The following is a 14,198-nucleotide window of genomic DNA, read 5'->3' as shown; positions in this document are numbered from 1 at the left end:
TATGTACGCAGATTGCATTTGAAAATATACATGTATAAGACACATAAATTCTCTATCTGCGCACCCGGATCTCTGTAGGTAGACCCAACTCGGGTAATACATATCCGTTCCGTCCACACCTTTCTGTGTCAACCCCGCTCGTCTGTAATTACGGGCTGCTCTATAAGCAAGAGCCCCTTGCTGACATAAGGCCAGCTAAATCTAAAAACAACAGCTGATAAAGCATCAGTACCCAGATAGCTGCCTCCGTCCTAGTCCTCACAGTACCTGCTTCAAGACAAGCAAACGTCTGCCATTCTGCCTTCTATGAGTTTCTCTTCCATGGAGAATAGGAATAGAGGTTAATGGAACCGGCAACTTCTGCAGTATCGTAGTATAAGAGAGCTGTACTAATCATTTGCCGAGGAAGTGCCTGTGAGCAGGAATATCAAGGTGAAAATTGGAAATAAGATGACAGAGCAATGCTCTTTAATATGGATGGTGGAAGAACGTGCGTTGCTGATAGGTATTTAGGAGTCAAGTAACAAATAATGACGATCAGTGTGGCGAAAAAGATGGACTTATAGTGGACTGTATTATATGCTTAACGTTGTTACTGTCAAAAACCGCTAAAAGCCTTACGTAACAACTCCACAAAACTCCCTTTGCGGTTTCTAAATTACGGGAGATATCTCTCAACCCAATTCATTAGTTAACGAGGATAACACACCAATATCATTAATGAATAGTAGCACAATTAAGTACTTTCACTTACTGAGCAGTCCTTGTAGACATGAACTCAGATCATAAATCGCTACACGAGATACGACGAGAGGTACGTGCCTCTCTCTCTCTCTCTCTAAATGTTGCGAGTACTCACAGGTTGATTTTCAGACCTTAGAGGGACCGCTGTGTTTTATCTCGTTTCTTTTAAGTTATTTGCATAACCTTAAGATATGAACACAATAAAGGTTTATCAGATCAATTCATATTCACCATCCACAAAACTGAAACATAGGAAAAATGAAATAAAATCGAAGGATATTGAAACGCATTTGATAAACGTAAGTTAAAATTAATTTAATAACTAAAAGTTAAACATATCAAAGAGTAACAACACATAAGTGACAAATGAAATTAATCACTCAAGGGAATTGTAAATCATGGCACTCAAATGAACCAAATTACGACAAAAATTAAAGAATCAGGCAATCGCCCTTTCAAATCCACACACATCACTACACAACACTAGATAACGGTCACCTCAAAAGTTGAGCCAAGAAGCTGTCCGTTCCGTCCTGCATTCGGGTTTTGTTGGGAAAAGAGACAAGTTATTCAATTACCACGAATGTAAAGAACTGACGTACAAGGTTTTTTCATGAACATAAAAAACTCTACAATAATTATCAACTTCGTTGTCAAAAATAAATTCCAAATATAATAGTGTGCAACTTCAACATATTATTAAATTGTAAAGTTGAATTAATTGGTGGTGTGTGTCAATACAGTTTTGGGCGATATCATGCCCATACAGTGTACTACGCACATACGCATACACACCCCTAGAGGGGCACGCAAAGGAGCGTTCAGAGGGGCGATCTACTACCCTTCTTTTCCCCTCCTGATCTTTTGACCTCTCCTAATGGCTTCTCTGGCGAGAGGCACAAACAAGACCCAATGACACCAACTCTTACCATACGTAATATGCGCAATACATTCACCAAGAACAATTTCACATACATAAAGACAAATGAATTATCATAACTAAAACAGTAATTATACTTCGTTACTAAAACGTCTACTGACGTTTATATGTCAAAAGACTACGTCTTTGTGTAAAACCATCTTTTCGGTGCTAAACCGCACCACAGATACTAACGTACTAGAACATAGCAAAATCGAATAAAATAATGTTAAGAGTGTCATTCTCGAATAGATGTGGTTCTTTCACCACCCCTTATTATGTCATGCAATGTAGACGTACATATCTTTGCAAAATATATGGGCATGCGAATGCATTGGTTTTCACATGAATACAAATACAGTAAACATAGTTCCTGTCTGTCGATTACCTGACAGACGGCAATACGCAGTAAAAATCAATCAATAATTTCTTATGAGACAGACACTAATAACTATAATAAAAGACAAATAGCATGGAAACAAGTGAATACTCAAAAATATTAGAAAATAAAATCGTTGTGAGAGGAATTCCTCACACCCTCCCCCACCAAAAAAAATTCATACGACACATGTATAGTGTCCTTATAACGCTCCTTCTCGAATCAACAGTTTTCTTTTTGTTCGTCGGCCTTAGCAGCAGTTCAGGGGTTCTCATGGACCGACGATCAGACATCACTGGTGGTGGGGGGGGGAACCTGTTTGAGGTCGTAGGGTCATCCTCTGCAACACTCTCTAGGCCGTCTCCTACGTCCTTGGTTTCGGCCCTCTCCATCGTCTTCTTTGTTGTCATGTTTATATGACTAGCCTCGTTGAGGCCTCGCTGGTCTCGCCTACTTCATTCTGTCCGCTTCTGTTGTTGATTCCTCTCTGACATCACATTCGAGTGGAATGACTTTGATTCAATGGTCTTGTAAAATTTCCACTTGCTGTTTTTATTTCGACTGTCCTTATAACATTATCAGGACCTGCGTGGAGTTTCTCGATGATTCCCAAAGGGTACTTGTGTCTTTTACAATTATCATTTACTATAAGGACCAAATCTCCTATGCTTAATGGACAGAGGTTGAAGACTCGATGTTTCTGTGCCTCTCTCTAAGAGAAGACAAATAGTCAAGTAGCACAATTTCTCAAACTTTCTTATCGTCTCACACAGTCTTGCATAGTTCTCCCTCAATTCGACGTTCTCATTTAAAAGTACGTCGACGAACTTGTTCAAAGGAGGAGCCATTATGATAGCTCTTCCGTATAAGAGTCTGGCAGGGGTGAGCGCGATGTCGGCGTTATCTTCGTTGACATATTATGTTAGTGGCCTGTTATTGATGATGTTCTCGGCTTCGGCGACGATGGTATTGAGTTCTATAAACGAAACTCTTTTTCTGTACAGGGCCCTTTGTAAGCACGATTTCACCACTCCGATCAGTCTCTCGTAAAAGCCCGCCCTTTCCAAGGTGATCGGGGTGTTATGAACTTCCATTCTAAATTATGATCCGTCAGATAATTTCTTACTTCGGGCTCTTCGCTGATATCTCTTAGAAACTTACTTACTGGCTGCAATGAAGTTTGGCGCATTATCACTTATTAAAAACTCTCGGAGTCCGTGTCTTGCCGCGAATTGTCTAAAAACAAAGATTCTTGTGCATTCATGGATTTGCACACATATAGGGCAACCGCTCTTGACGTAGCGCATGTAAATAACAAGACATACGCCTTCTCGTTCTCAGCTTCATTTTCAGACACATTAATGTTTCCCGTATAGTCGACGCCAACACAGGAAAAAGGGACTTGATGCTTAACTCGTTCGGGTGGTAACGGGGGAAATCCAGGCAGACTTAGAGGTTGATTTTGTGCTTTCTTACACAATAAGCACTCTTTCAGGATCTTCTTAACGGACTGTCTCATTTTTCCAGCCCAAAACTGTTGTCTCAATATAACCACAAGTGTATTCGTGTTGCAGTGCAAGTTGAGTATGTGATAATGAGACACTATAAGTTGCCATAAGGGGTGTCGGCTGGCGACGTATACTGGATTGCTTAGCGAAATTCTGGCAATTCTGCATTATGAAGTCTTCCTTGGCACCGAATGACACCACTTTTATCAACATAAAGTCCATAATTGTCTGATAAGATTCCTTAACTCAGAGGGAACACTAGAACTGGTTTGAACCCATTAGTCAACGCATAATATAACGTTGGAAAAGCTTGACGCTGCATGATTCTGATTAAAACAAGTAAATTATTACTTTCCCTGAATTTATCAGGAAATATTCTTCTCCCAACAAGATCAATCTACCCTACGATCCTAATGCGTGTTTCAATGAGGAGAAACTCAGAACAATTAAATACAAGTACATCATCATCAGGGTTTCTCAAAACTGGTTCTACAATAATTTCATTTACATTAACAGACTCGATGTAAACTACATCCTCTTGCTCTGGAAACTTATTTTTGTCAATAATCCAGGTCGGGTCATGAAACCACAAACCTGACTTACTCAAAAGAGACGTTGAAATACCTCGTGTAACTAAATCAGCAGGATTATCCTCGCTCTTAACATATAACAACCTGATGTTATGACTGGACTTTCAAGTCCTGATTTCCTTTACTCTGTTGGTTACAAACACTTCTTTAGATCTTTCATAAAAATACCCAACTCAAAGCTACTTGGGAGTCACTCCAAACAGTACAATCTGAAAAGTTATCCAAAAATCTCTAACAAATGAACAGCTAGGCGCATGCCTATAGTCAAAGCAAGTAATTCTTGACGGGGGATAGTGAGGTGTAGGGTGCTCGGAGCTACTCGAGACTTAACTAATTAGCAAGTGACTTTGTGGTGCTTACTGCTAAACAACATACTCACAGGCTCCATAAGCCACATGAGAGGCATCAACAAATACATGTAAGCTACAAGTTCCTTCATTAAAACAAGATCTAGGGACTTTGATCTCCTCAATAGAATTGAGTTGGTTTAACAATTCATCGAACTCTTTCTTTAACTCCATCATCAGTTCGTCATCCCAGTCAGTTTTCAGTTCCCACAATTTCTTCACAAATAGTTTTCCCTTGATTGTTTACAGGCGTTAACCATTCCCAAGGGAATCCCGTCAAAGATGGTTGAAAGGAGAGACACAACCTTTCTCTTAGTCAAAGTACAAACATTTCCTAGATTATTCAAATATGTAACAATCTGAGACGGCATCTTTACAATCAATGAGTCATTACAGGTATCCAAACAAGAGACCGAGTAGTTTTACTGCATTCAAGTTGACAGTATCTGGGCTATGTTTATCATTAAATGAACTCAAATTGCTAGCCCATTCTCCCAAAGGCATATTAGCTTCCAACATAATTTGGTTTACCTTATTACTCTCGAGTTCTAAAATCTTCACATTTCTCATAAGTTTTCATAAAGTTATCCATCATAAAGGACTTTCTTGACTGAGTTGGCGATGGGATCTGAATAGTTTTGCAAATGATACTGTATGTCTGATTCAACAGAAAAGGTGAACAAGTAGCTCCAAACAATAAAACCTTAAATCTGAAAGTCTTGACATGCTTAAAATCTCTATCAGCAAACCATAAGAATCTTGTGAAATCTCTGTGATTTTCATTAATTCCTATTCTAAGGAAAGCTTTACTTATGTCTGCTACTACAGCATATTTGTTCTGACGAAATTCCAGCAGCATATCTGTCAATTTCGTCGCCAGATTAGGTCCCGCATGTAAACAATCATTGAGGGACTTTGCATGGTGTGACTCCTTACTACTTGCATTGAAAACTATCCTAATTGGAGTCGTAGCAGATTCCTTGAAAACTGGGTGGTGAGGTAAATAATGATTAATGCCATCAACTGGATCAAAGGAGTTATCTTCTAACTTTACCTCCTCAATAAATCCTAACTTAACATACTCATCTAAAACAGCTGATATTGATCAAACATGGCTGGTTTAGACTGAAAGGTTCTCTTAAGTGAATATAATTGACCTAAGGCTTTTCTATAACGTAAGGGGGCCCGTAGGGGGTCTGGCATCGCTCTTAAATAAATGGCCAAATCAAATCGTATATTTATTATCAGTCTTTACAATAGTCTCATTGAAATGTTCGATCGCTGCTTGGTCGTTATAGGATCGCGCATCCTTCCCGATGCCGATCGTATCTAAGGACCACAGTCTAGAAATATCCTCATCTTCAAGAGGATTTACAGAAGCAGTGACTCTCGAGCAAACTATACTCTGTGTACTTATTACAGATCTTACATTTTCATCATCACTGATAACATTACAAGCCCAATTGGGTATAGGACCAAAAATAACAGCACCGGCGGTGCTACCAAGCAAACATACATCATCATATTTATCGTGACAATACACAAATGCATTATAATAATCAGCACCAATAATCAAGCCTATATCACTGAGGGTATCTGATTCAATATTCTTATCTGCCAGTTTAACACCTCGTTCTTGCAATCGCAGATACACGTTGTGTAGACCAGGTGTGTGTATGGAAGTGTTAACATGATTACAAACAACAGCATTTAATTTGATACGTTTAGTACCTGCTCGAACCATTACTCTTACTAGTCAAATAAACATTTTAGTTTTCAACATTATCTCCAAACGGAATTAATGTAAGTTCCACTTGTTTTATGGGCACTAAGTTCAATTTCTCAACAACATTTGGGTTAATGAACGTTCTTTGAGATCCGCTGCTAAAAAATGCTCGAACCGGGATCCGATTCCCATCATTACTCAATAGAAGGGTGGCTGTCGGTAACGCTGTCGGTCGAAGAGATGCGACATTTTTCACAGCTACTTGATTACTGTTAACATTATTCTGAGAATTACTCTGATTACTCGTGGCCGCTGATTTCTGGCTAGTACCGAAACTAGGCTGCGATTGAGCAGTTTCTATAGGCTTATTATCAACTCTACTATGGCCTGATTTGGTGCTAGAAGGTTGCTGAGACGAATTTACATTGACGCTCGTAGAATTAGGTAATAGTCTAGCACATAAGAATGTATGATGTTTACCATTACAGTTAAAACAATATGTCTTACTCTTACTGTTACATTCAAATAAACGATGACCCTTTCGTAAACAACCAAAGCATAGTTGTAATTCATTGATACGAGCTCTTCTAGTCTCTAAAGTATTGTATTTCGTGCAGACCTTACCGCTGTGTTCGCCTTGACAAAAACAACAAGAAAAAGTTATTTTCTTAGGGGTATTTTTGACATTAGTTCTGAAAGCACTACTAGGCGAATTAGCTTGACGCTCGTTTTTCGAACTCGTGTTACGATCCTTGCTACTCTTAACTGGGTTGACGGTGATGGCGGGGGGTTGGGGTGCATATTACTTCTACCTAAACGCTCAATTAATTTCTCAATGCCCTTTCTCAATTGATCTACACTGAGTTCACAAGTATCATATCTCTGATACAAGGCTTGCAATGTTTCCTTGGATAAACACCGCTTGATAATTGCTTTCTCATTAGAGTCGCCGCTCGTAATACCTGGTAAAGCGTCTAACTGATGAACGATGCTATTCCATTTCATAAGGAAATCCATCAGTTGCTCTGCATCATGCTCAGGACGCGGTAAACTTAACAGCCGATTTCTTAAGTTCTCTTCTAATTTCCCAACGTTGGAAAAACGAGTTTTCAGTAGGTTTATCGCTAGCAGTAATAATTAGCTGGGAGTTATAGCTAAACCCTCAACGGTTTCGCGTGCTTTACCCTTAAGATAACTATTCAGCATAGTAAACTTGATGAACATCATTCATGTCCTGGCCTATCATGAATAACTGCTTTAAAAACAGTCCAAAAAGGATACCATTGCTCAATTTTGCCACATCAAAAGTAGGTATCGTAATTTGAGGCAACTTAGGTTGCGGAATACTAGGGGTAGCAGGTACCGCAGGTGTCGGATTAACAGGTGTGGGCGCGGGTGCTGGGGCGGGCGCGGGTGTGGGTGCTGCTAACCGATCGGTGAGTTTGGAGATTTCGTTGTCCGCGCTAGAGAGGTAACGTTAGTCCTCGTTATAGCATTTACTAATTCACGACCCTTAATCTCCTTATATATCAGCAAGCGGCTGTCTGTAGTGAATCAGCTGCTTTCTGAAGGGACCCTAAACGCAGCTTAATTACTGCTGTAGACAACTGTTCAACACGTTTTACCTCATTCAAACGTCGTTCGATTTCACTTATAGCAGCCTCATACAAAATGAGTGCATTACTACAATTGTCTGCATCCATGGTGAAAATTTTAAGGCAAAATCACCTTACAAAACATACAAAGTTGACAATAACAATTACAATATAAATCTCAATATATCGAAGTAACAACACTTCCTCGAAAAACACTGATACATAGAAAACATTCAAGTTAACAATCTGGTGTTTTCTACAAAAATAATACTGGTCAATACCGTATTACAAAACTCTTATTCAAAAGTCAAATTGCAATGAGACGGAAGAATACACATCGTCTCTTTACATCGCAATACTTATAGTGAACCACATCTACCTTCAAAAAAGGAGAATGACACTCACCTAGTTGTCGACCTTTTATCTTTGTTGTCGTGTGTGTGTGTGGTTGTTCAAAAAACTATGTGCCAGCATAAATGACTCTAACTAAGGGAAAGGAGCTGTAAACATCCAACAACAAACGATGGTGATATAGAATGATCTGATTCCAAGTTACAAAGTCCAAAATAATGTGTTCAGTATCCAGAATAACCAATTCGGAAGTGTTTAACCATCCGGTTCGAAGGACCAAGAAGGGAGAGAAGCTGTGGCGAAAAAGATGGACTTATAGTGACTGTATTATATGCTTAACGTTGTTACTTGGTCAAAACCGCTAAAAGCCTTACGTAACAACTCCACAAAACTCCCTTTGCGGTTTCTAAATTACGGGGAGATATCTCTCAACCCAATTCATTATTAACGAGGATAACACACCAATATCATTAATGAATAGTAGCACAAATTAAGTACTTTCACTTACTGAGCAGTCCTTGTAGACATGAACTCAGATCATAAATCGCTACACGAGATACGACGAGAGGTACGTGCCTCTCTCTCTCTCTCTCTAAATGTTGCGAGTACTCACAGGTTGATTTTCAGTACCTTAGAGGACCGCGTGTTATCTCGTTTCTAAGTTATTTGCATAACCTTAAGATATGCACCAAATAAAGGTTTATCAGATCAATTCATATTCACCATCCACAAACTGAAACATAGGAAAAATGAAATAAAATCGAAGGATATTGAAACGCATTTGATAAACGTAAAGTTAAAATTAATTTAATAACTAAAATTAAACATATCAAAGAGTAAACAACACATAAGTGACAAATGAAATTAATCACTCAACGGGGAATTGTAAATCAATGGCACTCAAATGAACCAAATTACGACAAAATTAAAAGAATCAGGGCAATCGCCCTTTCAAATCCACACACACATCACTACACAACACTAGATAACAGGTCACCTCAAAAGTTGAGCCAAGAAGCTGTCCGTTCCGTCCTGCATTCGGGTTTTGTTGGGGAAAAGAGACAAGTTATTCAATTACCACGAATGTAGAACTGACGTACAAGGTTTTCATGAACATAAAAAACTCTACAATAATTATCAACTTCGTTGTCAAAAATAAATTCCAAATATAATAGTGTGCAACTTCAACATATTTATTAAATTGTAGTGAATTAATTGGTGGTGTGTCAATACAGTTTTGGGCGATATCATGCCCATACAGTGTACTACGCACATACGCATACACACCCCCTAGAGGGGCACGCAAAGGAGCGTTCAGAGGGGCGATCTACTACCCTTCTTTTCCCCTCCCGATCTTTTGACCTCTCCTAATGGCTTCTCTGGCGAGAGGCACAAACAAGACCCAACTCTTACCATACGTAATATGCGCAATACATTCACCAAGAACAATTTCACATACATAAAGACAAATGAATTATCATAACTAAAACAGTAATTATACTTCGTTACTAAAACGCTACTGACGTTATATGTCAAAAGCCTACGTCTTTGTGTAAAACCATCTTTTCGGTGCTAACCGCACCACAGATACTACGTACTAGAACATAGCAAAATCAGATAAAATAATGTTAAGAGTGTCATTCTCGAATAGATGTGGTTCTTTCACCCTTATTATGTCATGCAATGTAGACGTACATATCTTTGCAAAATATATGGGCATGCGAATGCATTTGGTTTTCACATGAATACAAATACAGTAACATAGTTCCTGTCTGTCGATTACCTGACAGACGGCAATACGCAGTAAAAATCAATCAATAATTTCTTATGAGACAGACACTAATAACTATAATAAAAGACAAATAGCATGGAAACAAGTGAATACTCAAAAATATTAGAAAATAAAATCGTTGTGAGAGGAATTCCTCACAATCAGCATTGCTGAATGAACTTTCAAACTGTAACCAAAAAGTAAATGGGACCCGTAAGATGCCCTAAAAGAGGACCTATAGGATGACCAAGCCCTTCTTGAGTAAATCATTACAAAACTGTTCGAAGTCTTTATGACTTTGTACCCCAAGATGTAGCACTAATTCCCCTGCAAAAACCACGACACCCAACAAACATAATTTAAATTTTCTCAATTCGCACGGCAGCTCGAAGAATCGCTCACTCACTGTGCCAAGGATTAAGTCGAGAGACACCCGCCAAACTTTGCCTTTGTAATTTTGTATGACTAATGTAAGTTGGTCACCAACGGCGGTATTTGCTTGGCTTTGCACAGAATGCCAGTGCCATCAATAAACCGAAGACTTCTTTAGATATCTGAGGCAAACGTATGATTATTCCAAAAGATCATGTGCTCGACTCCACGATGAATAATGGAATCGATGAGTCCATCAGGCAAAACCAACTTCACGTGTCTGCAATGTGCGAGAAAAACTGCTTCACAATTCAAAATATGATCCATGGAGGCAAAACATACAAAAGAACTAAAGCCAATGGCAAGGGCGTATTCAGTGGCGATTCTAGGGGGGGGGGGGGGGGCTGCTCTCCCAGATTTTGTCCATGCCCCTAGTTTGCCCCCCCCCCCCCCACCTTTTTAAATGAAATATATATAAAATTAATCATTATTGAATATAACAATAGCCATTAACTAGTCACACAACATGATTTGGTTATATTGCTAACACTTATATTGAGTGAATCAGTAAATATACAGGAAACAGGAATGTCAAACTGAACCTTTTCAGAATTGTCATGACATGCCCCATGTATATCTGTTAATTTCATATAGTTACTACCTTTCTTTATTTGGTTCAAATGTGTATTATATTTATACATACTATCCATTCTTCAATGTTTGCGTATTGTTTGGATCTGTATATAGTTTTGAATGTAAAATTTTCATATCATGCAAGTCAGGTAAAATATCAGATGGATACTTTACAGTTGCTTTGCTTAGGAATCAAACAAAATTATATATGAACCTTCACCTTTGTCAAATTCATTCCTCCATGTGTTTCGAAATGTTTCCAAAATTGTAATTATTTTTACAGTCACCTTTCCTATGATGCCCACCCAACATTTATCTTTGCCCTAGAGTTGTCCCCCCCCCCCCCCCCCCCCCCCACCCCCCCCCCCCCCTCCGCCTTTTTGAGGGGTAGAATCGCCACTGGGTGCATTACGAAGATACCACCTAACCCGTTCAGAAACCAACGCAGCGCCTGGTCATTGCTTCAATATACTACGTTGACTTTTAAGCAAAAACTAATGCTCACAAAAAAATTAGTTTAGCTCCACGATATCCTGAACTATAACAAGCGAAAAGATTCAGAATTTGCTCAACCGCAGTGTTCAGAGTTTTAAGTTTTCTTATAGCAATAAATGACATGCATCTATTTATTTGTTAAGAAATAAGCTTTCTAAACCGAAACAACATTCGATAACATTCATAAAATTCCTACAGACAAAACTGATTCTGAATTAATTAAACTCAACGGGATATCCATCCAAGAAAATATTCCGTAAAAATTAAAAGTCACAAAGATCCCTTATAACCGCAATAAATTTTGAATTTAATACATAATGTAGGCCAAAGGCAAAGCACTGGGAACTATGAGATCATTCGGCGCTGAAACGGAAATGAACATTAAAAGATTTGAAAGATGTAACGAGGAAAACCTCGTAATGCATTATGAATCAATTGTTAGGAGAGGGTGGAAAGTAAGATGGAAGAAAGAGAATACGAAAGGAGGTATACAGTAACAGGAATGAAAGCAGTTGCAGCTAGAGGCCGAAGACACGTGCTGCAAAGAACCTTAAGTAATGCCTACAGTGCACCGCATGAGATGCGCTCATGTCCTGAATTTACAATGTTCTTCCAACTGGAAAAAAATGGAAAATGATCCCCATTGAAAAAGTAAATTTATGGAGTCATTTACGCGAGGTCCTGACAGTACTAGTAACGAAGCAGGGAACATTAATAACACTTGGGGCGTGGAGCGGCCACGGCAGTGTATTCAGGACAGTATTGACGGTGGTTTCTTGGACATAGTAAATGGTGTAGTCACACGCGATAATCATATTATGACAGATTTAATATCGCTGGTAGTATCAATAAAAGTTTCATCATATGATTACCTATATTACAATCATTATGCTAAAAAGTTACATGAACAATACGACGACAATAATACTAATACTACTAATAATATATGAAGGTAGGAGACCCTCTCTCAAACATGTTTTGTTAAAGAAGATGGCAGCATCAGTGGAATTGATTTTATATATGGTCTTTTCAATTCTTCTTATTATTCTCTTCTCATCAGGGCTGATATTTGTAATAGCATCGGCCAGCTATTAGCAAATATCAGCCCTGATGAGAAGAGAATAATAAGAATTGAAAAGACCATATAAAAAATAAATTCCACTGATGCTGCAATCATCTTTAACAAAACTACTACTAATAATAATAATACGTGCCAACAGACCAGACTTGACGCTGATTGACAAAATCAAGAAGAAAGTATCGCTCATTGATGTCGCAATACCATGGGACACCAGAGTAGATGAGAAAGAAAGAGAAAAAACTGATAAGTATGAAGACCTGAAAATAGAAATAAGAAGGATATGGGATATGCCAGTGGAAGTTGTACCCATAATCACAGGGACATTAGGCGCGATCTTGGCCAAGATCCTTGAAAAGGAACCTGGAAAAACTCTATGCCGAAGTAGGTCCAGTATTCATGCAGAGGAGCGTGCTATTAGAAACGGCGAGAATAGTGAGAAAAGCGATGGACTCCTAAGCAGGGGCGGTTTTAAGCTTATTTGACCAATCTGATTAATTGGGCCCCACTTCTTATTTATCGCCCCCCCCCCCCCCCACCCCACGAGAGACGCCGTTTGAAGCCTCGTCCGTCTTCTAAGAGGAATAACCGCTACCGAAAACATGATAGGAAGAATGAGGAATCTTATCCATCACAGAAACTTTTCACTTGGAAAATCATTTTCATATTAGACATAAAAGAATCGTTTTTTGGTTCAAACAGCTACACGAAATATAAACATACGTACGTTTTCAGTTTCCTAACTGGGCTCGGCAATTCCTAGAGGATGACTGAGACCGGAAAAGAATAATTGTAATAATAACATGAATCTAAATGGTAGGGCGTTTATTCTTCCTCTAAAGACAGGAATAACACGCTGAACTTGCAACTCATCACAAAAAAAAAAAAAAAAAAAAAATCACAGTACAACCAACAAAATGGAAGAACAAGACTACAAACCAAGAACAACACGTAAAGCAGTAAAAACAATCTCGCCTAACAAAGACGGAATATCATACTATTCCATATTGTTTCGTACCCTCGTTCCACGTGGAGACATTATTAATTTTTTTTTTTGTAAAACGAATGAGATCTCAGACTGATAAACCCTAAGAGGATAGATAAATGCTAAGAATATGACTAAATAATAGCTTCTTTTATTTTCCTGTAAAAGAAAAGAAAACTAATGAGATGGTTATTTGTCTGTCCGTCCGCACTTTCTCTCTCGGCCCCCAGATCTTAGAAACCACTGAGGCTAGAGGGCTGCAAATTGGCGTGTTTGATCATCCACCCTCCGATCATCAACACTAACTTCAGTAGTTTGTGTAGCATTTCAGGTGAGCTGAAAACGTTTGCACAGCTGAAGAAGAATCGCGTGTCTTGGAATAATGTTTCCACGTGGAACGAGGGTACGAATCATTTACCGGCAAAATCATAAATTCCTCGTTAGTCTGAATCCTTAACAATACGAATGAAACCATCACAATCAATGTATGCCGACAATTGACTCTCCTTTATAAGCTCTGATGAAAATATCCCGAAGGTTAAGCTCTCCTATACCTATAAACTGGACACAAATAACGTATCTCATTTTAACAGCAGGGAATTTACGAAGAAAAATACAATGAGTTTGTTCATGACAACAGCCCGGCTTAGCTTTCACGTCCTTTCACAACTTGACAGGAAAAAATGACTATAAAAGTGTCTATAA

The 14,198-nt window shown here is 38.7% G+C and overlaps 1 protein-coding gene across 1 annotated transcript; it reads right to left on the bottom strand.

The window, feature by feature from the left end:
• Nucleotides 1-5,022: 5,022 nt before the first annotated feature.
• On the bottom strand, nucleotides 5,023-7,916 carry LOC135212191 (uncharacterized). Its single transcript, XM_064245637.1, has 4 exons — nucleotides 7,839-7,916; nucleotides 7,020-7,191; nucleotides 5,743-6,218; nucleotides 5,023-5,541 (listed from the first exon to the last, which is right to left on the bottom strand). Exons 1-4 carry the CDS (start codon nucleotides 7,914-7,916, stop codon nucleotides 5,023-5,025), a joined length of 1,245 nt encoding a protein of 414 aa, XP_064101707.1.
• Between the last annotated feature and the right edge of the window lie 6,282 nt (nucleotides 7,917-14,198).

The sequence above is a fragment of the Macrobrachium nipponense genome, chromosome 40, assembly GCF_015104395.2.
Source record: "Macrobrachium nipponense isolate FS-2020 chromosome 40, ASM1510439v2, whole genome shotgun sequence".
Classification (NCBI taxonomy): Eukaryota; Metazoa; Arthropoda; class Malacostraca; order Decapoda; family Palaemonidae; genus Macrobrachium; species Macrobrachium nipponense.
Note: the sequence above shows the minus strand (reverse complement) of the source record. Positions and strands in the feature narration are given on the sequence as shown.